The sequence below is a fragment of the Chinchilla lanigera genome, unplaced genomic scaffold, assembly GCF_000276665.1.
Source record: "Chinchilla lanigera isolate Chin_1 unplaced genomic scaffold, ChiLan1.0 scaffold00049, whole genome shotgun sequence".
NCBI classification, from domain to species: domain Eukaryota; kingdom Metazoa; phylum Chordata; class Mammalia; order Rodentia; family Chinchillidae; genus Chinchilla; species Chinchilla lanigera.
The window spans coordinates 9,637,577-9,664,195 of NW_004955450.1; the positions used below are offsets into that span (position 1 = coordinate 9,637,577).

At 40.2% G+C, this 26,619-nt stretch overlaps 1 protein-coding gene, 1 non-coding gene and 1 pseudogene across 2 annotated transcripts; 2 read left to right on the top strand and 1 right to left on the bottom strand.

Moving 5' to 3' along the window:
- Positions 1-1,184: 1,184 nt before the first annotated feature.
- Positions 1,185-18,715, bottom strand: Rab11a (RAB11A, member RAS oncogene family). The gene is made up of 5 exons (XM_005393706.2): positions 18,534-18,715; positions 11,616-11,811; positions 10,739-10,932; positions 8,638-8,718; positions 1,185-2,925 (listed from the first exon to the last, which is right to left on the bottom strand). Exons 1-5 carry the CDS (start codon positions 18,571-18,573, stop codon positions 2,786-2,788), a joined length of 651 nt encoding a protein of 216 aa, XP_005393763.1. The 5' UTR covers positions 18,574-18,715; the 3' UTR covers positions 1,185-2,785.
- Positions 18,572-25,330, top strand: LOC102006412 (annotated as a pseudogene).
- On the top strand, positions 19,042-19,113 carry Trnaq-cug. The gene has a single exon. It is a non-coding gene; the product is annotated as a tRNA-Gln (tRNA).
- Positions 25,331-26,619: the final 1,289 nt, after the last annotated feature.

Genomic DNA, 26,619 nt, shown 5'->3' on the forward strand with positions numbered 1-26,619 from the left:
TAGAATGACAACTCCAGTTTCTCTGGCATATTGTACAGGTGAATAGGCAAGGGGACCTGTCTAATCATAGAAAGGGATGTGACACCAGTACTGCCCGGCCAGAAGAAAAAAACTCAGTGCTCTCCTCTCTAGCATAAGCGTCACAGCTCCTTGTGTTGTTAACCCATTAAGTGACATGATTGAAGAGGATTCTTTCACAGTCTTTGATCACTTTTTTTTTTTTAACACAATAAATGGAGGTCATATAGGATCCTAAACAAAATTCACATTTTGTTTTGAATTTTTTCAGGCTTATGATATGTGAGATAATAGATTTCTGTTATTTTCCTCTGTTAAAATAATAAAAAATTTTAAAGATCTGTAAGTTGAAACCTAACAGATTGGATTAAGTTCTTGTGTGCGGTGTTGGCCAAAAATACCTAAATAGTATAGCTTTTTTCTTTAAGCTAGATGAAAGATTATCCTAATAATCAAACTGCTGGAAGTATTTCTATTCAGTAAGTCAACTAAGACAAAAATTAAGACATTCATTTTTCCAACAGCAAAAGAAACAGAATTAGGTCTGATACACCCACTCTCTTAAGAAATCTAACTTTCAGTATTATCAAATTCAGTAATATCAGAACCCTTCAGAACTGAAAAGATCTCTGGCAAAAGACACAGGTTGCCACCTCTTTGTACAATGACAATTTAGCACACTCCATGAAATGTCTAACGATAACTTACCCTTACATAGTGGCAACTATTACTAGAAAGAAAGCACAGAGAGCACTTGAGACAATGACATTTAAGTTTAAATCAAGGTGCAAAGGCTAAATGACTTTTTCAGGACAATATAACAGGTTAAAAGAATATTCAATGTTACAATAACTGAAAAGGAGGATCACACAGCAAAATACTCAATTCTCAATTTCAAATAAAACAGAGATGGAGACTTTTCCTATGTCTGGTGACTCTGTTACACACGGAAGTACAGAGACTATTTCCCCAATGTTTGTTAATACTTCTCCCAGGAAAAACGTAACTGAACTTGAGGTCTAACATCACACTTGAATTCATATACTGATGCCCCAGTTCAGTGTTTACTTGATAATGCCAGCACCTATGTGCTTACTCATCAGAATCAAGTATCCAGGCTGCATCCAAAGGACTCAAAAGAAAATGTAATCTGACAACATAAAAAATAGACCCCCTATAACTGTTTATTAGAATGAGAATATATTCCAAATCAACAACTAAAAAACAAAAACAAAATCAAGTTACAGAGCATGCATAAAATACAAAGTAGCAATTTACAAATAGATAATAGTATCTTTATAACCAATACACTAAAACAATAAAATGGCTACACAGGAAATGACTGACTACAGCAATGCCTTCCGTGCACCCCACACATCATGAGCACCGCAAAAGACAGAAGATTAACTATGAAACATAGTAAATCTATGCAAGCTCACACATATATATTTTTTCAGATATCCCATCATCCTGAAGTTATCACTGCAGTTGACAACTTTCAGAAAACTGCAGAGAAGTGCTTAATATTATCCACATAAGGAAGTAAAACTAAATATTAGTGTGCACATTTCTGAATGAGAAACTAGTTGCTCCGCTGATCTCAATAATGTAGTAGAAAAAAAAAATGACTTCAGGTCTCTATAATGCCTAAATGCATTCTATTTAAACTCAAGGTACTATTTCATTTTATATACTAAAGAATACATGCCTTTAAGTGGTACCACTTGAGCATAAATTAACCTCTCACTGTATCCTTTAGACATACTAAAACCAAAGATTTAACTGGACTATATTCCATTATACACTGCAAAACTCAAATATTAGCATTGCTAAAATAATCACCTGTGCTTGCTGGTGGATATGGTGATAAAATTGGGTTGCATTTCACTTACTCGAAGGTTTTTAAACAAAATTAACATTTCAAAATTTGATATTACCAGCACTAAACCTGTTACTGCCTGAGCAATAAAATGCCACATAATCTACTGCTAGGAAATGAGATCAGTTAAATGACTTGGATGCCTGATCATTGCAATAGAGGTACTTCAGAAGGAATTCCACCAGTCTCTCTAGTTCTTAGCTTGCCAGGCAGCACTGTTTAACATATGGCCCCATAACTACAGCCCAAACTGTAAAGTCTTTTGTGTTTATTAGGATAATTCTTGTCCAGAAAAAAGTGCCCTCCTCTAATCAACTTTAATGCTTACAAAAATTAAACCAAAATGTACTGAACTACATAAACCTATTAAGGCATTTTAGAAATTGACTTTCAGAATAATGGAAAATTTTGACAAAATCCTGCTATGTTAATAGGGCAACTCTTAGATTTGTCGAAATATACATTGCACTGAGAGAAGAGTGTACTACCTCTAAGTGGCTCTGTGACAAAATAATAGCTTATTTCTATGGTCTTCTTCATTTGATTTGATCAAGACCAATGGGTCTGAGCTTCAAGTGATTAAGTTCAACTATGTTCTACAGAGACAGGCTTTCATGATGAAAAGTAAACAATAATTGAGGAATTCAAACATTCAGTTTATTAAACTAAGGCCAGTGAAGCCATAGCATGGAAAAAAAAAAACTGCAGTCATTCGGGACAAAGTGGATGATTTTATAAAGTCAAAAGACTTAAGACATGGAAGAATTCATAAGTATGAGGAAGTAAAGTAATAAAACACAAAAGTGACCACAGAAATTACAAATATATTTAAATCTCAGACCTGGGAAATGGACTATACACAGCCTTCTAGGGGAGAAGAGAAACGCCTTAGATGTTCTGACAGCACTGCACCTTTGGCTTGTTTTCAGTGGTTGGTGGGACATGAATAGGAACCACGTTGTTGCTTGGAGACATGTCATTTTCACGTCTGTCTGACATTTGCTTCTGAGACACAATGCGGTATATCTCTGAAAAAGAAACAATACTTAACACTAAGCCTATGAAGACTTGCTATAAAAGATACAACAGAAAATACACCCAACAGAGAATACATAAATTTAACATTTTACTTCCAAAGAGCCACTGATTAGAACCAACCACTGTTTTAACATTTTCCCTTTCCAGCCAGCACTGTGTCACAGGCCTGTAATCCCAGCACTCAGGAGGCTGAGACAGGAGGATCGTTTCAAGTTCGAGACCATCCTGGGCTACAAAGTGAGCTCAAGCACAACCTGAACTGCACAGGAAGACCCTGTCTCAAAAAGACCAAAAAAACCCACCAAAAACCCACCAAACCAAAAACAGTTTATAGACATAGATCTGAATTAAATCATTTAAGCTATTTTCACCCTACTTTTAATAAGTATTTTCAGTCTACCTTTAACAATAAAAAGTCCACATACATTGACGTTATATATATAAATAAATCTACACTATCAGGTACATCCTGCATTTTTTCTAGGCTGTGTAAGGAAGAGCGCAACTTCCTAAACGTGCTAAAATCCCAAAAGACTTTTAGAGAGAAGGAATAATCTAATGTGTTTATTAGTGATCTCCTGAATTAAAAGTTAAATTGTAATTATTTTAAAAAGGCAACATAAGATTTTATGTGCACACTCTTTCATGACACTGTAGTCAACTTAATATGTAAACTAACACAGTAACTAGAGTATGCCCTTTCTTGCTTTTTCTTGGGGAAGGTTTGTAAAAGTTATACCTGAAAAGGTTATAGAGAAAAGAGGGAAAAACCTACATTACAATAAAGATAAGCAGCTGAATAAAGTTTTTAAAACACACACACAAAAGATAGTCTTCATTCAGACCTTTCTGATTGAAAAGGGAAGGGATGCAAGTGTGTTGAAAAGAAAATTAGGCTAGTGGCTAAAGAATAAAGACAATCATCAATCTGTGGTCAAGCTACCTTTCATTCTGTGTTTTCTAATACTAAATGGGCTGGATCTTCTTGTTCAAAGGCAAACGACTAAATGTGACCCCTGTAAGTTTTAACTTCTTTACAAGTTGTTCTGAAGATTCAGTTAAGAAAAAAAAACGAAACAACACAAAAACCCTGCACACTCTTACCTAAAAAGCAAATATATGTTAGTACTGGAAGAAGCAAAGGCAGACTTCTCACAGAATATAGAGAAGTAAATAATTAAATAGGTCTCTTTACAAAGCAAGACATTTGAGCAGTGTTGCGTAACTTTGCAAGTACTGCATTCTTTCAGAAATGGATTACTGCTGCACTACTCCAAGTCACCAAAGATAACAGCTAATAACAAGGCCAACAAGGCAATAAAGAGAAAGAAAACTACTGGTCAGAAGATCAGGAACTTTTTCTCCAGGTATAATCAGCTCTAAGCAGCTCCTAAGTAATTTAAGTCTCTTAGGGCTGGGTGTGTCATTAAAAAAAAAAAAGAACTTTGATAAGAAAATAGGAAGCAGGTGCCTTCTAGCTGGTACAACATCTGATTAAAAATGATTAGCATTCTAGTGGGGGAAGGACCATGGGACAAGCACCTTACTAAATCAGAGGCTTACTTCCCCCTTCAAGGGCATCTTCTCCTTATTGAATGGGAGATAGATACTACATTCCTGTGCAGCCCCTTTTCAAGATATGCAAACGTGAGGTAACGTGAGGTACGATTAGAAAGAAAAGGAATCCTGCTTTTATGTTCTATCAGTTTCATATAGATCTAAATATGAAGTAACATTAATATAAGACAGCTCTAAATATAATGAGGTAAAGATAAATAAAAAGGACATATATCTATTTCTACTCTAACGGACATGTGGATCAAATAGCAATGTAATTCTAAGGAAGTTAAAAGACAAGAGTTCCCAATCAGGGAACAAGAAGAGTTAAAATTAATTTCTCCGAAAATTGTAAAACAACAGAGACCTAAATTATTTCACTACAGCCTAGGTAGAAGCTTTTGCTAGATCTCTCCAAGCCCACTGTTCACCATGTAAGTTTCTCAAAGCTCAAAAAATGTTCTTAAGCCAGGCATGGTGGTGCACACCTGTAATCTTAGCACTTGGGAGGCTGAAACAGGAGGACTGCCTAAGAGTTTGAGGCCAGCTTGAGCTACACAGTGAGTTCAAGGCCAGCCTGAACTGCAAAGCAAGACCCTGTCTCAAAACAAAGATTCTGATTTTATGTATTTACATGTATTTAAAGTGAGGATCCCATGTGCCAAAAAACTCCTACTCCTACACTTAATCAAAAGATTCTGACTAAACTGGTGAGTCAATACTTGAAAACTTTAGGCCCCTCCCATACCTCCATCCTTTTTCTGTGATGCTGGGGATTGAACTCAGGGCCTTTGTACTGAGTTACATCCCCCACCCTCCCCCTACATTCTTTTGAAACAGGGTCTTGCTAAGTGGCGGAACTACCCATCTTGGGTTCAAATTTGCACACAGTGCTAGGATTACAGGCCTGTGTCACCACCTCGGCTCTTTAGTGCTTCTTTTTTTTTTTTTTTTTTTTCCTCCAGTACCGGGAACCGAACTCACAACCTTGCGCTTGCCAGGCAGGCGCTTTGCCACTGAGCTAAATTCCCCAGCCCTCTTTAGTGCTTCTTTAAAGAGATAATATGCTAAGTGAAATAAAATTCTTTCAGCCACAGAATTAAGAATTTACTCTTCATGCTAAAAAGGTATGCTGGACTTACTAATGATACAGAGAAATCTGGCAAATACCACCTTAAACAAGTAATCAAAGTTAACAATACCACTAACAAGTACCACAAGCCCGTTATCACAAGCCTCCTGTGGCATTCCTGCCAAAATTCTACGATCTGAATTTAATCGTGGGGAAACCATCTTATGGAATTCCTGTGAAATTAAGATGTCAAGAATGTCACAGGTCTATTCTAAGACAAACAAATACTAACAGAAAAAAATTCAACACTATATAATTTTACATTTTAAAAATTAAAAAGCTATTTTTTTCTTCCTGCATTATCTGAATACCCAGTAAATGCTTCTTTAAAACTGTTAAACTTAAGGCAGAACTAAACCTAGTAAGATTATTATAATGAGATAATTATTTTCTTTCCTTTTTTATGTATTAATCCACCCACACTGGCATACAGGAGGAAAAAAGCCTAGAACAAACACCCTGACACTTGCAAAAACAATACAGCATTCTGTAATGCCACAGATCAACACTATGGAAGAGGAGGAAACAGCAAGTATAAACAGGGAGGGTGGTAGCAAGCAAAACTAAAGTCTTTGCTTTCAAGCAACATTAAGTGGTGACTTAAGTTTAATCTACAGCAAATTTTAAGAAAAATAGCCAGATGTTGCTCTCCACCTCTAAGGACAAATCAGCTCAATTTTAAGAACACAATACTGCTGATTAGCATTCATGTCTGTATGATCAAGAAGTTCAATGTTAAAATAACAATAGCTAACTGCAGATGAAGATTTGACTTTCACTAGTACAGAATAATCAGGCTAGAAACTGAAATCAGGAAGTGGGCCAGAATTATAGCAAGGCAGAGTTGGTAAGACATAAGAAATATCCCAAATGTAAAAACTGCCTAAAATTTCTATCAAGTGAGGTTTTCACAGGTCTTATAGAGTCACAGACCGTTAAGGTGATTTAACTCACCTTTTAAAAAAACTATGATGCTGGCATGGTAGCATACACCTGTAATCCCAGCACTCAGGAGGCTGAGGCAGGAGGATCACTGCAAGTTTGAGGCCAGCCTGGGCTACACAGTGAGTTCAAGGCCAGCCCACTATGAATCCTAGGACTGGGAAGGTTCAGTGCCTTGAGATACACAAGCCTGGGTATAAAATCCCAGAACTCCTTGGTCTCCATCTAGTACTCTATACATTGACTCAACAGAATTCATGCGAGTGGTTATAAAGAAAAAGTAAAACTAGCAAATTTTACTCTTGAAACAACCTGTAATGAGACTTGACACAGAAAAGATTCTAAAATACTGTGCTTCAAAAACTGTTTATGTGACCCCAGAACTAGTTCTTATAGTTACTGTTCTTCTGATAACAGAAAATTCAAATAATGGTGTATACATCACAAATAATTATTTTATTTTTAACAAGTTTTTTTATGCCTTATTTTTACTAGTTAGGTACTAATTTATCAATGTTCACTATGTATCAGGAACAGTTAAGTTTTTTTCCTTTTTATTTTAGGAGACAGGGTCTTGCTATGTAGCTCAATCTAGACAGCCTTCAATCCAGTGATCCTCCTGCCTCAGCCTCCAGAGTGCCAGGATTACAGGTGTGTACCATCACATCCAGCTAAACTCTTTACAAGCACTAACTCACACTGATATTTGGAATCTAGAGGTGTCTCAGTGACAAACCACTCTGCTGTGGGTTAAGAAAGACAAAAACTTTTAAGTAGCATTAACAGTCAAATTAAATCACAACACGAGATTTTTAAAATACAAGTCCTCTCTCAAAAAGGAAGTAACTCTCAAAACATATGTGAACTGTACACATGAAGAAATTAAGGCCTATCTAGGCATGATCTCATGCTTACAATCCCAGGACTCTGGGAGGCTGAGGTAAGAGGATCACAGTCTCAAGCACAGCCAAGCAACTTAGCAAGACCCTGTCTCAAAAAAAGAATGGGAGAGGGTCTGAGGAAGTAGCTTGGCCAAAGGCCCTGCATTCAATCCCCAGTATTAAGGAAAAAAAAAAAAAAAATCTTAAGGACTAAAATGGTAAAGTAACTTGCCTAAGATTATAAAGCTAAGTGGAGAAACCAGGATTAGAACCCAAGTTAGGCTTCCAAATCCATGTTCCTAATTCTTTGGCTTTACTCCTTTTATTTTTACAGAAAAATTTTTAAAAAAAGTTAAAAATCTGTTCCCCTCTAATACATATGTTGTACTAAATTAAAACTTATTACAGTACAGCCAGAAAATAATTTAAACAATTCTATATTTGGACTTTTCAGCAGGCCACTCAAAACTACACATTAAGACTATATTTTAATTCATGAATTCTCAAAATATACAATTCAGAAGTTCTTAAAAACAACCCATCAAAGTACTTATTTAAAAGATTAAGATCAAATGTACTGATAAATTGGTCACTCTAATAAACTCAGAGTAAATATGAGTCAGCACAAATAAAATCCTCTTCTTATCCAGAAGCTTGACCTGGTTATCTACATTCCCAAACAGTGTGAACTCTGACCCTTTCCCACTACTCATTTAAACTTCTCTAGGTGCAATCACTGGCTGATTTTACCTACAAGTACACCCTGCTTCTTCACGTGAATTTTTAAAAATATACCTCTCTCTAGCTTTTTCTTAGTCTAATTTCAAAGGGGCACTTACATCTTTCTATAGCTGGCATCTCAATATTTATCTTCTGAAAACACATTCTAAAAAAACAGAGTACATTTAAACATAACTTTGTGCTGTGACTATGAGGTATAGAGTACACGGTCTGGACACATGGACGTGAACAAATTACTTTCAAAAGTTTCTTCCCACTATAAGCCAGATGAATGAGGATAACTGAAGCTCAATGAGCAAGGGTTATAACTAATTTTGCCCTCTAAACTGCTTTTGCTATAGTAGTTCTCATATGGTATAATACATAATTTAGTTTCCTGATTCATTAGTTTAAATTACCTACTTAAAACTTCCATTTCCTACTGGTATAACCTGAAATGTAAGTCTTACCTGTTAGAATTGTCTGGAAAGCAGCTTCTACATTTGTTGAGTCTAGAGCAGATGTCTCAATGAACGACAAACCATTTTTTTCTGTGGGAAGACACAAACATCAGTCTTGTCAAGTTTTGCTGTTTTGCGGTGGTGGGGATCGAACCCAGGGCCTTCAACATACTGAGCAACCTTATCAACACTAAGCCACATTCCTGCCCAAGATCTACTTCTAGCAAGAAGGCAACAATCCTTTTTTAACCCCAATGGTGCAGCAGATCTAATCCAGGGCCTTGAACATGTGAAGCAGGTGTTTTACCAGTGCCCCCAATCCCTGCCAGATTTTGAAACAAGGGATGAAACAAGAGATTTTGAAACAAGGGATGAAACTCAAGACCTTAAAAGGGAAAATGACAGATTTTATTTTAAAAACCCAAAACCTCCACAACTTCTGGGATAGGAAGGACACTATTTTATTTACACATTAGGAAATTAAAATTAACAATGAAAAACTTTCACTGACTTAGTTAAAATACTCATATCTAAATCCCACCACTAGAAATAAATGATACTATTCAAAATGTAGTAAACTTTTTAAATACCCAGCTATTTCTGTTCTTCACTTCGCTCCCTACCAACTACACAGCCATGGTATTCACGTACAATTCTGCAACTATTTTGAAATAAAGGTCTTTTCTGGCAAGGCAATGGAGGCACACACCTATTATCCCGAGTACGTGGGAGGCTGAGGCAGGAGCACTGTAAATGCAAGGCCAGCCTGGTTAACTTAATAAGATCCTGCCACAAAGTAAGTTGTTTGTTTGGTTTTTTTTTGGTCTTTTTTGTCTTTTTGAGTTAGGGTCTCACTATGCAGTTCAGGCTGACCTTGAGCTCACTTTGTAGCCCAGGATAGTCTCCAACTCACAATGCTCCTCCTGCATCAGCCTCCCAAGTGCTGGAATTACAGGTGTGCACCACCACACCCAGCAAAATATACCAAGTCTTTTTTTTTTTTTTTTTTGTACTGGGATTCCAACTCAGGACCTGGAGTTTGCCAGGCAGGAGATTGTGCCACTGAGCTATATCCCCAGCCACAAGTAAGTTTTAAAAAGGAGTAGGGGTATAGCTAAATAGTAGAGTGCTTGCCTAGTAAGTAGGAAACCCTGGGTTCAGTCCTCAGTAAAGATACATAATGGGCAATACATTGTATCAACTTGAGTTTAGAAGTTTAACTCAGATGAGAGTCAGAGTCCTTACTTTGTAAACATCCTTATCCTTATCCTGTGCAAGGAGGGCATGAGATTGTGTGAGTGCTACACCTGCACTGGGAGGGTTTGGTAGCCTGCTTACAATATAACGGAGGAAAAGAACTCCCCTACTTTTGCTTTTGCTGTACTGAACTGTTGCCCCTGTGCCATGCCACCCTGCCTTGGAGCCTGCTGATTATGGACCAAAACCTCCACCAACTGTGAGCTAAATAAACCTTTCCTTCCTTAATTTTGGGTGTCATGTATTTTGTCTCAGCAACCAGAGAAAAGTAACTAAGACAAAAGTGTTTCTTGCCTGAGATACTAAAAACATTACTGAAAAAGTATTCACAATGTAACCACTAGTATAAAGTCATACTTCTTATTAGCCAAGAGCACACAATACTGCTTCCTGGTAGGTATCCCTAACAAAACACTCCTTCCAGAATGGTGGCAAGAGACAGGGAGAGCTTGTATAAAGCCAGGAAAGTTACAGCTCCTAAAGCAACTGCATCCCTGGTGGTCCCTTACACTACCTGGGACATTGCTTCCCACACCCACACAGAGTGGCTATGGTAAAGCAGAGATATGGATGAAAAAGGGAGGGAAGCACACAAACTGATACATTTCATCTACTGCTTCAAGGAAGAAAAAAAAGAGAATGACATTTGTATTCAATTATTGACAGCAAAAACTCAAAATACTAGTGTTTTAAGAACCTGAAATTAATCAAAAGAGCTATATACAAATTTTCAAAACTATTCTTGCTTAGTATCCATGTTTACCTTTCTGAAACTATGACAACCTATCACCTCATTGAAAGAGTATCAAAACAGAAAGAATTACTGTAAAATCATGGAATTCATGTTACTAACCTGCAAAAGCTCTGGCTTCATCTGTGGGAACTGCCCTGAGATGACGTAAATCACTCTTATTGCCCACAAGCATGATAACAATGTTACTATCAGCATGGTCTCTCAGTTCTTTCAGCCATCGCTCTACATTTTCATATGTGAGATGTTTAGCAATGTCATAGACCAGTAAGGCACCTACAGCTCCACGATAGTACCTGCAAACCGAAGCACAGATTTAACTATCAGAGAAAAACCACAACATGGAAGTGAATACCAGGACTTAAGACATGGATTATACATTTTTTTTTTTTTTTTGGATTATACATTTTTAAAAATACAAGATTCTAAGAATTCCTAATACTGGAATTCTTAAAATTAAAAAACAAAAACAGTGTAATAGTTCTCCCTTATGAGACTGTGTTTTCCAGTTCTGATAAGACAGTCAACCACAGCCCAAAACTATTTGATGAAAAATTCCAAAAATAAACAATTCCTAAGTTTTAAACTAATGCTATCTTAAACAGTTTTATGAATACTCTCACAGTCCCACTCCACCCACACCAACTACCTATCCATTAGTCACCTGTAGATCACTGGGCTATCAGATCAACTGTCACAGTATCACAGTACTTGTGCTCAAGTAACCTTATTTATAATGTCCCCCACCCAAAACAAGAGCAGGATGCTGACCATTTAGATATGCCAAAAGCTGCCATAAAGTGCCCCCGTGAAATGCAAAGATACAGGGTTCAGCACTAGCCACGGGTTCAGGTACCCATATTGGGTCTTGGAATATATCCAGAGGTGAGGGGAGGACCACTGCACTTTTCTAGTACCCATAGTCACAATTCACTTGATGGCAACCTATGTCACAAAACTTAAAACCTCTGAGACTTACGCTGATGTTATAGCTCGGTATCGCTCTTGTCCTGCCGTGTCCCATATCTGTGCCTTTATTGTTTTCCCATCAACCTGGATGCTTCTTGTTGCAAACTCTACTCCAATGGTGCTCTTGCTCTCCAAATTAAACTCATTTCGAGTAAATCGAGACAGCAGATTACTCTTTCCAACACCAGAATCTCCAATAAGGACAACTGAAAACACAGATTAATGCTGGATAAATGTGGCAAATACATTCAGAATTATCATTATGGTTTCAACAGTATGGAAGTTCATACAAGAAAAAAGATAGGGCATGGGATATTTAAAAAGGAATGGAGGAAGGGTGTTGATTAGTTCATGCTCTTGACCTATTTCCAATCAATAAAATCAATTTATTCCTTTTAACCTGTTTTTGCCTGCATAATTACTTCCACACATCATCAGCTTACAGATACAGTATTCTGTCTTAAGCACAGATATTTTCAGGGCCAGGTACAATATTGACCCAGGGCCTCATGCAAGCTATGTAAGTGTTCTATCACTGAACTACACTCCAATCTTTAAAAACACAATTTTAGTCACAGGGACACACTAGGCACTGATGACAGGCATTAATTACTATGATGCTGTACCGATCTTTCAACCTTAGAAGGTAATCATCTGAAAGATAAATCCTAAGCTAAATGAATAATCGGTGATATTAAAATGTATCAGACAGAAAAATAAAGGCTGTTAGTGCGTGGGGAGGAAGAGAATTAGTATGTTCTACTTAGTTTCATAAAAGACTAGGGGTGATATGAGGACAGCTGGGCAAGATGAAACATTTAAAATATGAAGCATCAGGGTTTTATTAACTTTGCTGCTCTGATCACAGAACTATGATGATCTTTAATGGCTGTATTTATACTAGCACAAAGCTAGAAACAGCACCCCCTCCAAAAGAAGCCGTGCCTCACTAAGGAAAAACAGGGTCCTTAGGAAGCTCACTAATAATTCTGACACACTGTGAGTCAAACTCAGAGCAAGGAAGGCATACACTTTCACCCATGACTTCATAAAGTTTTTAAAAAGAGGCTTCAACGAGGTGAACTTATTCCTGTGATTTCCATAGGAGGCAGATTATTCACTAATTCCCCCCCACCACTGGTAATTGAACCCAGGACCTTCACACTGTGCTACATCCCCAGCCTCCTCCCCTCTTTTTTTTTTAAAAACTTTGAGACAGAATTTTGCTGGGTCAAAATGTTGCCTGGGTGGGGCTGGAATGTGTGTGATCCTCCTGCTTTAGTCTCCCACAGTGCTGAGATTACCAGCTTGAGTCATCACACCTAGCCACAAAGTAAATTTTTTACCCAAAGTTATTTGGGTACACCTAAGAATTTTTTTGAAATGGGGAAACAGGCAATTAAGACAAGTTTTTAAAGCATTTTTCAACGTAAATGTAAAGATCAAAATAAATTACAGGTTTACACAATCTGAGCTAGACCACATTTTTTTTTTCATTTGTGAGAATTTTTATGAACACTTTAGGAAACATTTATTTCCACTGTTGACTACTAATGAATGCTTCTTCTTACCTGTCTAAACTAGCTGACAGAGTTACACACCAGGACTAGAAAATCATGCAAGCAAGCTTAATAAAGCCAAGGAATAAGATCATGCCTTACTCAGAAGACTGGGATCTGGAGGTGCAGGCAGAGAGAGAGGTAAAATCTGTAAGAGCTCACTGCACTCTGGTCAGAGGAAAACAGTCCATTATGCATTCTTTTTTGTCACAGGATCGTATATAAGCTGGCCTCTGGACAATCTTGGACAGAGCACATTATCAAATGCACATCTCTGGCTTCCTCTATCCGCTGATTCAGCAAAAGAACTACCCAGGCAGCAGTGACTCCATGCAGCACACAGTGACTATTTCTAACTACACAGCCAATTAGAGGGTGTCAGAGTGCTATGGATACCAAGTGAAGATTAAATGCTTTTATTTGGATACCAAGTGAAGATGACGTCAAGGTCATGAAAACGATATAAAAAATAATGCACTTCCAATCTTATAATTAGATGACATGTCCAAGGTCCACCATTCTGGATGTGAAGTCAAGTCCCAGCTTCAGTAAGAGACTCTACAAATTTATAGGTAAACAAGATAGGTGATAGGTAAAATAAAACACCAAAATAAAATTTAAAAAAATCAAAACTTCATATATTCACTGTTGCTTCTTAGTAGAAGAGGCTGCATGTTCTGCTAAAGAAATCTTTGACTCACTTCCGCCCTTACACTATCAGGATACAAAATCCTTCTTGAGGAGTAAACAGCAAAGAAGGGAAAAACCAAAAGATTAGTTCCCCCATCACGCATTACTCAGGAGTGGGTCACATAAATTAAGGTCAATGAGTACATCTGAGCAAGACATTTAGACCACCTCGGAAGACTACAGCAAAAATATAATCTCCAAGAAACCCTCTGCTCTCATAAAAACTCCAGTACTTTCAAGTTTGGGCTTCTTCTATGTGAACCTCCACTTCTAACTAATGATTAAGTTTCTTATCACACCAACCTCAAATCTTTTTACCATCAGATAGCCAGGGAATTTGTTTTCTCAAAGTAACCAATTAATTTTAACATTATAAAAAAGGCACTTATCTGAAAATAATCCAAATTTCATGAATGCTTTACGCAGTATAAAACAGTTATCTCAACTAGACACAGATAATATCATCTTAAGACTAACAACCCGTTAAAGGGTACCTTAAATGACAAAAAGGACTAGTTCTAAGCATAGTACTGCCAGCAAGATGCTACAAATTAACAAAAGAAGGGATGCTGCTTCTTTTCAGCTACCAAAACAGAAACCAAAACAAGTAAGATTCCTATTAGGCTAAATAAATAAATACATGAATGGGTGATGATGGATTGATTAATGGAATCCAAATACATGGAAATAATAAGTTACCTAAACAATAATAGAAAACTTACTCTGATTAAAAAAACAAAACTTCACCGAAGCCTCTTCATAGAATCACATAATTTCTAATCAAAACAGTTTTTCTAATTAAAAATGACAGGATTTAAACCCTCATGTGCTGAGGCTCAAACCCAGGGCCTCCTGCATGCTAATAAGAACAAGCTTTACCACTAGAGACCTATACCTCCAACCCCTTAATTACTGTTAAAATTTGAGAAACTACAGCATCACATCCTGCAGGATTTTTTTTAATGCTGTCAGTAACTAGTATCTTAGGTTAAAATTACTTCCATTTAAACATTTTACAATGATAGCTATCTATACTAAATAACACAAACATAAGCTAAATAACAGCATCTAGACATTAAACATTGTTAGAATTCCTAAAATAATATTTATCATCACTTGGTTAACATCACCTGCTGAATTTTAACATCATTCTAACATCTAATACTAAATTTCTTTATATATAGTCTATATATATCCCTCAAACATCAGATTGCTAATTACTATAAAAGCAGAATACTCATATTAATTATCTATATTTAATAAAAACTTCCACATTTTCAAACACATTTCAGACTTCTACTTTCTCTGGCAAACTAATGGAATAAAATTTAGTTCATTACACCTCACAGCACACCAGTTCTAAAAGTTATCACCTGAAAGAATAACTGATCATTTTCATACTACCTTTCATAAACTTGGGAGATGTTCCTACTCCCTAAACTATATTCATAGTCCAACCTCACAAAGTCTTGTTTGCTTGCTTTTTGTGGAGACAGGGTCTCCCTATGCGATCCAGGCTGGCCTTGTGCTCACAATCCTTCTGCCTCAGCCTCCCAAGGGCTGAGATTACTGGAGTGTGCCAAGCAAAGTCTTTAAAATAAAATGTATCCATTAAGGCTAAAGTCTAGACAAGTTTTTCCAGATTCAGCAGAATACAAATTGCTCAACTAAAAGTTGTGAAAGAAAAACTACTAAGATGCAAGACAGCAATGTTCCTATAACCATTTCTTCTGACAATCAGCAGATGGTTAATTACTACTGACCCTCAATGAGTCTTAAGCAACAGACTAGTATTCAGAAAACGTCACTTCAACTAGTGTCCCCCACAGTATTTATAAACAGGAACAACGATTGATGCTTACTTCACTTGTGTCCCACAGGGCCGTAACCACATGTGTACTTATAAAACATAAGCTTTTAAAATAAAAAATTTTTAAAAGTCCCCCCAAGTTTCACTGTAGAAGTTAAAGGAAGATTAATACTCTTTGAGAACAAATACTTAATTTAATATAAGTACCTTTGCTCCTCATGTTACATTCACATTTAAACTATTCCATCCCACACCAATAAAAATATCTCTTCACTTAACTGGCCACTAAATTAAATTCCCTTAACTATTAAGTTTGCTATGTAAGACTTCTTCAAAGTACAGAGTTGCAGTTTATATGAGTGAGTAAATCTCTGTAAAATAAAATCACTTTACAAAATTTTTTGCTTTGTTTTAAAATAACTGGGTAAATGAGAAATTGGCTAAGTAATCAGCACTGAAGTAAAAAACAAAAGTAACTCACATCCTGTAAAAGTTTTTAAAAAGTAGACAATTCTTCTCAGCAGAATTTTTGTTTTGAGACAAGCTTTCATTCACTGTGTGGTTCAGGCTTGAACTTACTATGCAGCCCAGGCTTGCCTCAAACTCTCGGTGATCCCCCTGCCTCAGCTTCCCAAATGCTAGAATTACAGGTGTGAGCCACCACGCCTGATGTCAGCAGAATTTTTAAAAACTACCTTAATGACCAAAATGAGACCATAAGCCATGTACGTCTAAGGACTTCAGAAGTTTCCTAGTTTTGTTTCCTTACTAATACATGCTCTAGTGATTTACAAAAATTTAAGATTTAAAAAACTGACAATCACAGTAACTTCTTTCACATCATTACCTTTTATCCTCACATGAGCTAAAATTTTAGTCTCACTAGTTCTCACAACAGTCCTGAGAGGCAGGTATTGCAGAATTTCCTTTTTATAAATGAGGGAACTCAGGCTCAGAAAAGTTAACTATCTCAAGGTCACAAAGAAATACAACACCCAAATCAGGATCTGACCCCAAGTTCAGGTGATTCCCAGTCTGTGTTCTCACTGGTCTAATTTCGTAATTAAAATTCCTTAAACCAACCCAGGATAACTAACATTCTCGGAGAGGGGGGGACAATGTTCTATAACCAAGATTCAAGTTCTAAACCAAATAGGAGAAATACCTTGCTAGCCTAGCTTGTACTAAATTACTTCAAAGAAAGTTAGCTACCCAAGGCAGTATTTTAAACTTTCACAAAAAGTACAAGTATTCAAATAATTCAGGTCTCCTTTTTCTATTTGCAAAATTAATTAAGTACCTTCTTATCTATAAATGACTTCCAATATGAAGTGAGCGTGGCTTTTGAAGGTACTTATCCTACGTAACAGGACATTCTGGCTCAGGGGTATAAGTGATGATAAGGATATACCCACAACCAGTATACCAAGATTTGCAAGTACTGGTAAAGCAAAGAAGTATTTCCTGATTTCTCTAGTCAATCATTCTTAGCACCCAATGGCAGAGTCAGACTCACCAATGCTTATCACTCTTTTAAACTCCACCCTCCACGGTAACGCTTTAATAGTAATGGCTTCTTCCTCCCTGGTAATGATCTTTGTTCAGCACACTACTGATGGCTGCCCTTCTAATTCGGGAGTAGAGACAGACTAACAAAGTGAGGCTGCATTCACTGAACAAAAAAAGCACTTACTGTCCTCTCTTCGCCCTGAAAGCTGTATCCTTTATCTTTGTTGATTTAAAAACAAAAAAACTATCTGGATTCTTTCCGGACTCAACCAATAAGCAATTATTTCTAGCCATCTCCCCTTCCCCGTCCTCCAATGTTTTGCCCACGGGCACTTCAGGTTTCCTTACCTTACAATAAATATTTAATCATACCAAAAGGGCATACAAATCCCCCCGCCCCGTCTGCAACCATTTGGGAAAGCTTGCTGGCCAACGAGGGCTCTTCCCTTCCTGTTGGATCCTCCCAGCGTTGCAGCAGGAAGCAACCAGTCCGGAGTGATAAGCAAGCTAGTATTTGTGCAGCGCACAACCTTTCCTGTACGGGAACTGGGCCTTCAGGTCTGGCAAGGATAACAGCCACCACCCATCCGCAACCCCTTCTCAGAGCCGAGTGAAGAGTTCTGCCGGGCTGGTTGTGGCTGGGTAGGGACAGCAGGAGGGGAAAAAAAATTAAAAGAATAAAAAGACTAGCTGGCAAGTCCGAGCAACCCGCCGGGTCACTGCGTCAAGCGCGCGCGGGTATGGACAGCCCCCCGCGCCCTCCCTCGCGCCAGCCGGGTCGCCCCCGGAGCAAGGGACGGAAGACAGCGGCGGAGTCGCCAGTGGGCCGGGAGGGAGCGGACACGGGGAGGGGACACGGGGAGGGGACCCGCCCGAGAACGGCGGGGGGGCGTGGGGGCCCCCGGGGCGCGAGAGCCCGGCCGGCGGGGAGGGGGCTGGAGGGCCGGGGACCCCGCGTGGGAGTCTGCGCCCCAGGAAAGGCGGATCGGAGCCGAGGGCCCGTGGAAGGGGCGCGCGGATGGGGGCCGGGGAGGGTGCCCCGGGAGAGGAAGGAGGCGCTAAGCCCGAAAAGAGAGCTGGTGGGAGGGGCGGCTGGGCCGCGGAGCCCCGGGAGAGGGGCGCCACGATTTTGGAAAAGGACACCCAGCGAGGGGCTCTGCGGCGCGCAAGGCTTCGGGCCCGACGAGAAGCCCCCATCGCGGGGGACGAGAACTGGCGGAGGGACAGCAGGACGGAAGGCACGGAACGGAAAGGCTGAGGGAGGGAGGCCCCTTTCGGGTCGGCGGGGACCGGCACGCGGGTCCCCCGGGAAGGTCCCGGCCCCTGGACGCGGGTTCGGTGGGCAGTAAGCAAGCCTCACCTTTGAAGAGGTAGTCGTACTCGTCGTCACGGGTGCCCATGGCGCGGCCGAGGAGCGGAGGGGCGGGAGCAGCAGTGGTAGCGGTGGGGACCAGGGGGCGTCGCTGCAGGGGTAACCCTAGCGCGGAGCCTCAGCAGCTGGACCGGGAGAAGAGCCCCGCCCTGCCGCTGCGCCACTTCCGGCGGGCCCCAGCCCCTGAGGGGAAGTACTTCCGGGTAGGCGTGCCTAGCCCCGCCCCGGCCCCCGCCCCGCCCCGCCCTTCAGGCATGAAGGTGGTGCGCTCCAGGGTCTTTCTGGTGGCGTCGGTCTTCACGTTCTCACGGTCTCCCGGGGGCTCGCAGGGGAAACGGAACGGTGGAATCCCAGCTGACTTCAGGCTCAGCTTCCCCACGCACATTCCTCGCGCTATCATGCCGCGGAGTGGGATTCGTATCTTAGGCTTGCGTTTGGCGTTGCGGGCGGGGTTTTGTAAGGTCTAGGGAGATGGTGGCGACTGTACACGTGTGGTGGTTCCATGGTGTAATGGTTAGCACTCTGGACTCTGAATCCAGCGATCCGAGTTCAAATCTCGGTGGAACCTGTACCCTTTCACTTTTTATTTGCTGTGTCTTTAACTCATTCACTAAATAATGGAACAATTATGATATATCTCTCCTTGAATTAAGTAAAGTATAATCTTTGCCTATGAGAATCTCACGAATTTTCCTCTTCGGTTCAGTTTAGGATCATCTGCCACTTAGGGATCCAGTAATTACCTCACTCAGTGCCTCAATCCTTAACTCAGAAGCTCTCAATAAAACGTGATTGCTTTTGCTAGAATTTTCTACCCCCAGCTTCAGTCAAGGGCAGGCGCTCCTCGCCCACTCCTCCACGGAAATCTCTCAAAACTATCTCCAGATGCCGTGTGGAGAACTTCGCCCACCCTCCGCATCAAGAGCTCCTTGACTCCTGTTTGTTGTCCTCTGGGCCGCGCCCGTCTACATGATTATTTCATTTAACACGTAGAGCAAAGGATGGCAATTTCCATTTTAGCGGAAATGTCGATGCTAACACTCAAGTGGATTGCTAAGGAATTTGCCGCAGAGCCGCCCTGTATTTGAAGGGAATTTTGTAAATCCAAAAAGCCTTTCCCACTCCCTGTGACACCCGCTTCCATCTAGCTGCAAACTTTCCGTTTAGCCTTCTGGACAAAAGTGCCTGGAGTAGGCAAAATAATGTCCCACGTCTCCATCCCCCCACGGATGTCTGCTTTGGCAGTTCCTGAAAACCCAAGGGTGGGTTACACAGCAAAGGGGAATTAAGCTTACAAATGGAGGGAAGATTGCTAACTAAGTGACCTAAAATGGGGATGCTGTCCTTGATTATCTGAGTGGACCCTACGCTGTCATAACAGTCCTTTAGAAGTGGAAAAGGAAAGCAGAACAAGTCAGAGAGACGAGCTGTGTGTGAGAAGGCCTCAGCCATCCCTTATTGGCTCTGAAGGTGGAACCTAGGAATCTGGAAGCTTCCAGAAGCTGGCAAGGGCCCAGAAAGGGATTCTTCCCCAAGGCCCCTAGAAGAAACACGCTCCTTCCAACACCTTGGTTTTAATCCACTGTGACCCATGCCAGTCTTCTGACCTACAGAACTATAAATAGTAAATTTGCATTATTTACGTCCCCAAGTTTATGGTAATTTGTTAGGGCAGCCATAGAAAACTAATAGTCTTTTCAGTACTTTTTCTGAAAGTGATAAGAGGTTCAGCTGAGGTCCTAGATTACTGCCTTGTGCAGGTGTTGAGCATTCAAATTAAGGGAGATTCATGATACTGCTTAAGCAGCCAACTGTTTGTGTGCTACTATAGTTGTTTTTTATTTATTTATTTATTTTTGTACCTGGAATTGGACCCAGGACCTTGCGCTTGCCAGGCAGGTGCAGTGCCGCTGAGCTATGTCCCAGGCTCTTGCTGTAGATTATCATTCAGATAATCCTGGTCCTGCTCAGGTTGGGTAGACACGGTGAGCCCATGCAAAGGAGAGCATCAGTAACTAAGGGGCGTTCTGGTGTAAGTGCCACTGCTCAGAGAGACCAAAAGAATCAGGAAGAACTCTCTGGAGGAAGAGGAACTCGCACTAACCGCCTGAAGGAAGAAGTAAGGAAAGAAACTCATTTTGGGAAATTAGATTGTAAGAGCATATTGAGCAAGGCATTAATGCCAAAAGAATTGAGAACTTTTCCCCCTTAAGTCATTGTTTTACAATGTGTTCTGAGAAGGACAATGGTTCCTCAAAAGAAGGACTGCGTGAGCAAATAAAGTGAGAACTACACATGGCTCCCCACTTTAGCTTCCCTTAGCACATTGACGTTTTAAAGTCTAGAGCTAGTCCTCTCTGAAAACTGAAAGAATATAGATAGATAGATAAGATAGATAGGTAGGTAGGTAGGTAGATAGATCTGGTACTAGGGATTAAACCCAAGGCCTTCACACTGAGCTACATCCCAGTCCCTTTTTTGTTTCTAATTTTTTGAGACAAGGGTCACACCAAGTTGGCAAATTGCCTGAGCTGGGACCAAACTAGTGATCCTCCTACCTCAGTTCCCAAAAGTGCTAGGATTACAGGCCTGCACCACGGAAGAAGTGTTTCTGAACTGTGTTGAACACATCATTTCCCAGATTCACCAGACCACAGAATTCCTTTCCCAGGGACCATTGTTAGCACCTTCTGAACACTCCCGGGGACATAAAATCGTAGACGTATGAACAAAGAGGTTTTATCAGCTTTCCTGGATCTGGGGATTTAGCTCAGCGGCAAAGCGCCTGCCTGACAAGCGCAAGGTCATGAGTTCGGTTCCCGGTACCGGAGAAAAACCAAAAAAAAAAAAAAAAAAAAAAAGTAATTCTATTAGCTTTCCTGAAGCTGGGACACAACATCCAACACCTGCAATTCAAGGAGGAGAGGTTTATTCTGACTCAGTTTTTAGCGGGTTCAGTCCATGGTCAGCGGGTGCCTGGGCAGGGACTGCATGGTGGAAGGGCCTGGCACAGGCAAGTGGCTGGAGTCATGGTGGCCAGGCATCAGGAAGAGAAGGGAGGAGTCAGGGATAAGAAGAGGTCCTTCTAGGCCACACCCTAGTGACCCACTCTTCCAAGCAGGCTTTACCTCCTAACCAGCACATTCAGCCGTGGGTGAATCCTCTACTCTATTAAGTACAGAGCCCTGTGATCTAATCACCTTACAAACACATGAGACTTTTGGGGACATCTTAGATCTAAACTGTAATAGTGGTGATTAAAGTAAACCTGGTCTGAGGAAAAGTAAGCTGGCTGTGGAGTTCAGGGCTGGGACAAAAACTGGAGGTGCTAGTATCAGAGATCGAATTGTAATCAGCGGGCACAAACTAACAGAAATGGGGTGGAGACGTGAGAATAGCGAAGAAAAATCAAAAGCTATTGTGCAAAACAAATAATAGATTCCATGGACAAAGAAGAGAAAAGGGTTTTCTTTCCCTTTTCGGGGGAGGAGGAATAATAAGTTCTTGGTATTTCTTTTTTTTAATCACTTAAAAAATATGGGACCGCATTGCTAATGTAAGTTGTTTAAATAATATAGAAGTATAGAGCTAGGTCCTCCTCTACTACTTCAGTTCTTCTCCCAACCCTAGAAATTGAGGGATTGATTGATTGATTGGCAGATTAATTTTTTGTGTATTGGGGGATTGAACCTAGGGCTTTACACATGTTAGGCAACTGGTATACTATTGAGCTCCAGCTCCAACCCTATATATTTTTAAATATATATATATATGATCAAGTTATACGTTATATCCCTCTTCTTGGAATTCTTTTCACATCATTGCATACAGATTTAATGCATTTGCTGAGTAAATTTCCTCAGGAACAGTGTATGGTAGTTTGCACAGACACTGCCATCCTCGTACCTGTGGATATGGCTGATGCTGAAGGTTTGTTAAGTTAAAACCCACTTTCAACCCTCTTCTTCCTTACCCATCTCTCCTACAGAGGCTGTAAAAACCAGCCACTCATTTTCCTGGCTACCTTGCCAACAGGCAGTTTTGTCCAATCACACACAAGCAGGCTGGGGATTTAGCTCAGCAGTACAGTGTCTGCCTGGCAATCGTGAGGTCATGAGTTCAATTCCTGGTACAAAAAAAAATATCCAATCACAGACAAGCTTTACTCTAAGGCATTTAGGAAGGCTTTTTGCTAATAATGTTTCTATTACATGAATTTTTGACATGTATTTATTTATTTATTCATTCATTCATTCATTTATTCATTAATTAATTAATTAATTCAGGGGCTCGGTAGGTTGTTCAGGCTGACCTTGAAATTCCTGGGCTCAAGTGATCCTCCTGCCTCAACTTCTGAAATTCCTGGGTGTATATGTCACCACACCTGGCTGTCACCTCACTTTTTACTTATAATAATATATTTTTCCATATGACAGTTTTAAATGTTTTTTCCAGTACTGGGGATCGAACCCAGGGGACTCTACCTCTGTGATACATTCCCACCCCTTTTTATTTATTCTGAAACACCATCTTGCTAAGTTGCCCAGGCTGGCCTTGAACTTGCCATCTTATTGCCTCAGCCTCCTGAGTAGCTAAGATGATCTAGCTAGATGTTTTAAGTTTTTATTTTATCAAATTTCTGTCGGTTTTTTTTTTAAATGGCTTTTGGATGTTGTATTTTGAATATGAAGGCTTCTCTATACCATGATTACTCCAAAAATTTTGTTCTTCAATTTTTTTGAGGGGTGGGGCTTACCGGGAATCAAACTCACGACCTTGCGCTTGCCAGGCAGGCACTGTGCCACTGAGCTAAGTTCTTCAGATATTTTAAAAACTTTCTTCTCCATTGGGATTTTGTTTATATTGAGGATGATGTGAAGTAAGGATCTAAATTAATTATTTCTAAATAGCCATTTTGACATCATTTCTTTGAATACTCCATGTCCCTCCCTGATTTTAAATGCCTCATTTATTATTAATTAATTCATGTACATGAATGAATGTGTGCTTGGATTTCTGCTCCGTACTTCTGCTGACCACACAGGTATGCTATTCCGATGTCACTTCAAGAGAGACCTCACTGTGAGAAGTATAGTTGACTATCACCCTCTAGCTGCCACACCTCCAGGATGCCCTGAAGTGGTCACGTGGAGGTCATACTCCCTCTGGATTTTTCCCAGACACTGCCTGAGCAGAGTGTGAGTACAAGAGCTGCTCCAGTGCTGCCCCCATTGGAGCTATTCTGATGGACCATCTTTTCTCCATAGCTTTCCATTGATCTAGAAGAGGTTTTTCTCAGAATTGTGCAACAGTTCAAAGCTTTTCTTACCCAAATCTTCTTTCTTGTATGTTAGTAGGCCTGCATGGTGGTTAGAAAGCCCTCCTTCTCATCTTTGTCCATCACAGACATTTTCCCCAGAGCATCTCTTGCACTTCTAGTTCATCTAGTGTCTGCTTTCATAGGACCTGACCTGATACCGCCTCTTGGCCTAATGTCTATTCATGTGCCAGTATCACAGAACTTCCATTATTATAGCTTCGTAGTCTAGCTCATCTGTATATTAAAGGAGTAAATATTGGTATGGTGCTCACAATAGTGTCTGACATAGTAGGAACCATATGTACAGGGTGAGATAAAAAAATACAGTGAAGGTTTAAAAAAAATTTTTAAGCCCCTCTCAAAATACTTCCCCTTGCTTCAAATACACTAATCCAATCATTCTTCCACTTCCTGAAGCAGTTTTCTGGAAGTCCTCTCTCGTAACTGTCCTTAGCTGTGCTGTCATGGTTGCCTCATTCTGAATCGATTCAAAATGTTTCCTTCTCCTGGTCCCCGTGACTTTGGGGCACAGCCACAAGGCGAATGGTGCCGTATCTGATGAACTAGTGAGTAAGAACACATGGTAATGTTTTCATTTGACAGAAATAGCCATAAATGTTTTAATTCATTAAAGACATTTAGGCAGCCACCAAAAAAAACTGAAAGAGCATTTCCAGAACTGTTTCAGAAACTGGCAAGAGCTTTTTGGCTTTCTGCTAGGAGGCGCAACTAAGGTGCAACTTTCTTTTTTTTTTTTTTTGTCTTTTTGAGATAGGGTCTCACTATGCACTTCAGGTTGGCCTTGAGCTCACTTTGTAGCCCAGGCTGGTCTCGAACTCACAACAATCCTCCTGCCTCAGCCTCCCGAGCGCTGGGATTACAGGCGTGTGCCGTGACGCCCAGCAAAGGTGCAACTTTTTTCGGTTGTCCTGAATCTGAGTTCATCGGACACCAGCCTCCTCCACCATGCCACCCAAGTCTGACCCCCAACAAGATCAAAATCATGTACTTGAGGGGCATGGGTGGCAAAGTCAGCGCCACATCTGCCCTGGCACCCAAGATCGGTCCCTTGGGTCTGTCTGCAAAGAAGTGGGTGATGATATCGCCAAGGCAACTGGTGACCGGAAGGGTCTGAGGATTACGGTGAAACTGACCATTCAGAACAGACAGGCTCAGACTGAGGTGGTGTCTTCTGCCTCTGCCCTGATCATCAAAGCCCTCAAGGAGCCGTCAAGGGGCAGAATGAAGCAGAAAAACATTAAACACAGAGGCAGCAGCACTTTTGATGAGATTGTCAACATCGCCCGACAGTCTTTAGCCACCAGTCTTTAGCCAGAGAACTTTCTGGAACCATTAAAGAAATCCTGGGGACCGCCCAGTCTGTGGACTGCAGTGTGGACAGCGGCACCCTCGCGACATCATAGATGACATCAGCAACGGTATGGTGGAGTGCCCAGCTAGCTAAGAAGTATAAGGAAGTAGTTAAAAAAAAGGTGATCTGACAAGAAGAAAGTGGCAAGAGCAATGGGAGAATATGTGCAAAGAAAGGGGAAGCACTTAGAGGGGGAGGAGGAATCAAGGGCAATGTCTTTTACTGTAATAAAATATTTTTATTTTTAATTTAAGCATTCACTGAATTTTTATCATATCTCATATTTGGTAAACAAAAATAAATATGGTAATTCCGCATCACTTCTTCTCATTTGGCAATTATTTGCTTTTATTTTGCTCTTGTCTTTTTGAGACAGGGTTTTGCCATGTAGTTCAGGCTGGCCTTGAACTCACTGTGTAGCCCAGGCTGGCCTCAGACTCTCAGGGATCCTCTTGCCTCAGCCTCCCAAGTGCTGGCATTATAGCACTTTATGGCTTTTAAGAGCCAGAAAGAATCATGTTGGAATTTTAGTTAGGTTTTCCTAGACAAACTAATCATTAAAAAGCACTTGTGTAAAAAAAAATATGGAAAATTGTATATACTGTACAACAATATGATATTCTATCAGGGGAGATACAGATCTAGGTTTAATCTCTATTTGGAAGAAGGATCAATAGAAAAACGTGAAATGAGGACAAAAAGAAAAAGAGCAAGGAATATAGCTCAGCGGCACAAGTGCCTGCCTGGCAAGCACAAGGTCCTGAGTTCAATTCCCAGTAAAAAAAAAAAAAAAAAAAAAAAGAGCAAAAACTGCTGCTAACTTTGGTTTCAGGCGTGTCTAATTTAAACCCTTGATAGGAAAACCAAAAGGAAATAGTGAATAAAAAGCTTGGAAATACAGATTTAGAAATATCTAGGGCTGGGGATGTAACACAATGGTAGAGTGCTTGTCTAGCATGCACAAGGCCCTGAGTTCAATCTCCAGTACCACCAAAAAAAAAAAAAAAAAATCTAAGCGAGACCTGGATATATCCCACCTCTGCATCTTGAAAACAACACTGACAGGTGCTGTATTTAAACCTCTGCTCAGCCATTCATTTGCTATTTCAACTTTAGTCATTTACCCAATCCTATTGAACCTCAGTTGCCTATCTGCAAAGATAAGAGGAAATGAAATAATATATATGTACAGCTCTTAGCATTCTTTTCAGCACATAGTAAATATTCAGCTAATGCCTTCAATCTCAGCAGGGGTCAGTTTTGCCCCTAGAAACTGAACCATTGGTGACATCTGCAAACATTCTTAATGCTGCTGGGGGAATGGGGGGCCACTGGCATCTGGGGAGTGGAAATCAGGGATGTCGCTAAGTATTCTGCAATGC

Excerpts from the sequence above, each read along its gene's own strand:
- Rab11a (XM_005393706.2), bottom strand. The coding sequence starts at position 18,573 with ATGGGCACCCGTGACGACGAGTACGACTACCTCTTCAAAG. Across the intron at positions 10,933-11,615 it reads TACCGAGCTATAACATCAGC|GTACTATCGTGGAGCTGTAG; the intron begins GTAAGTCTCAGA and ends TTCGGTTTGCAG. Across the intron at positions 2,926-8,637 it reads TTTCCAGACAATTCTAACAG|AGATATACCGCATTGTGTCT; the intron begins GTAAGACTTACA and ends TTTCTTTTTCAG.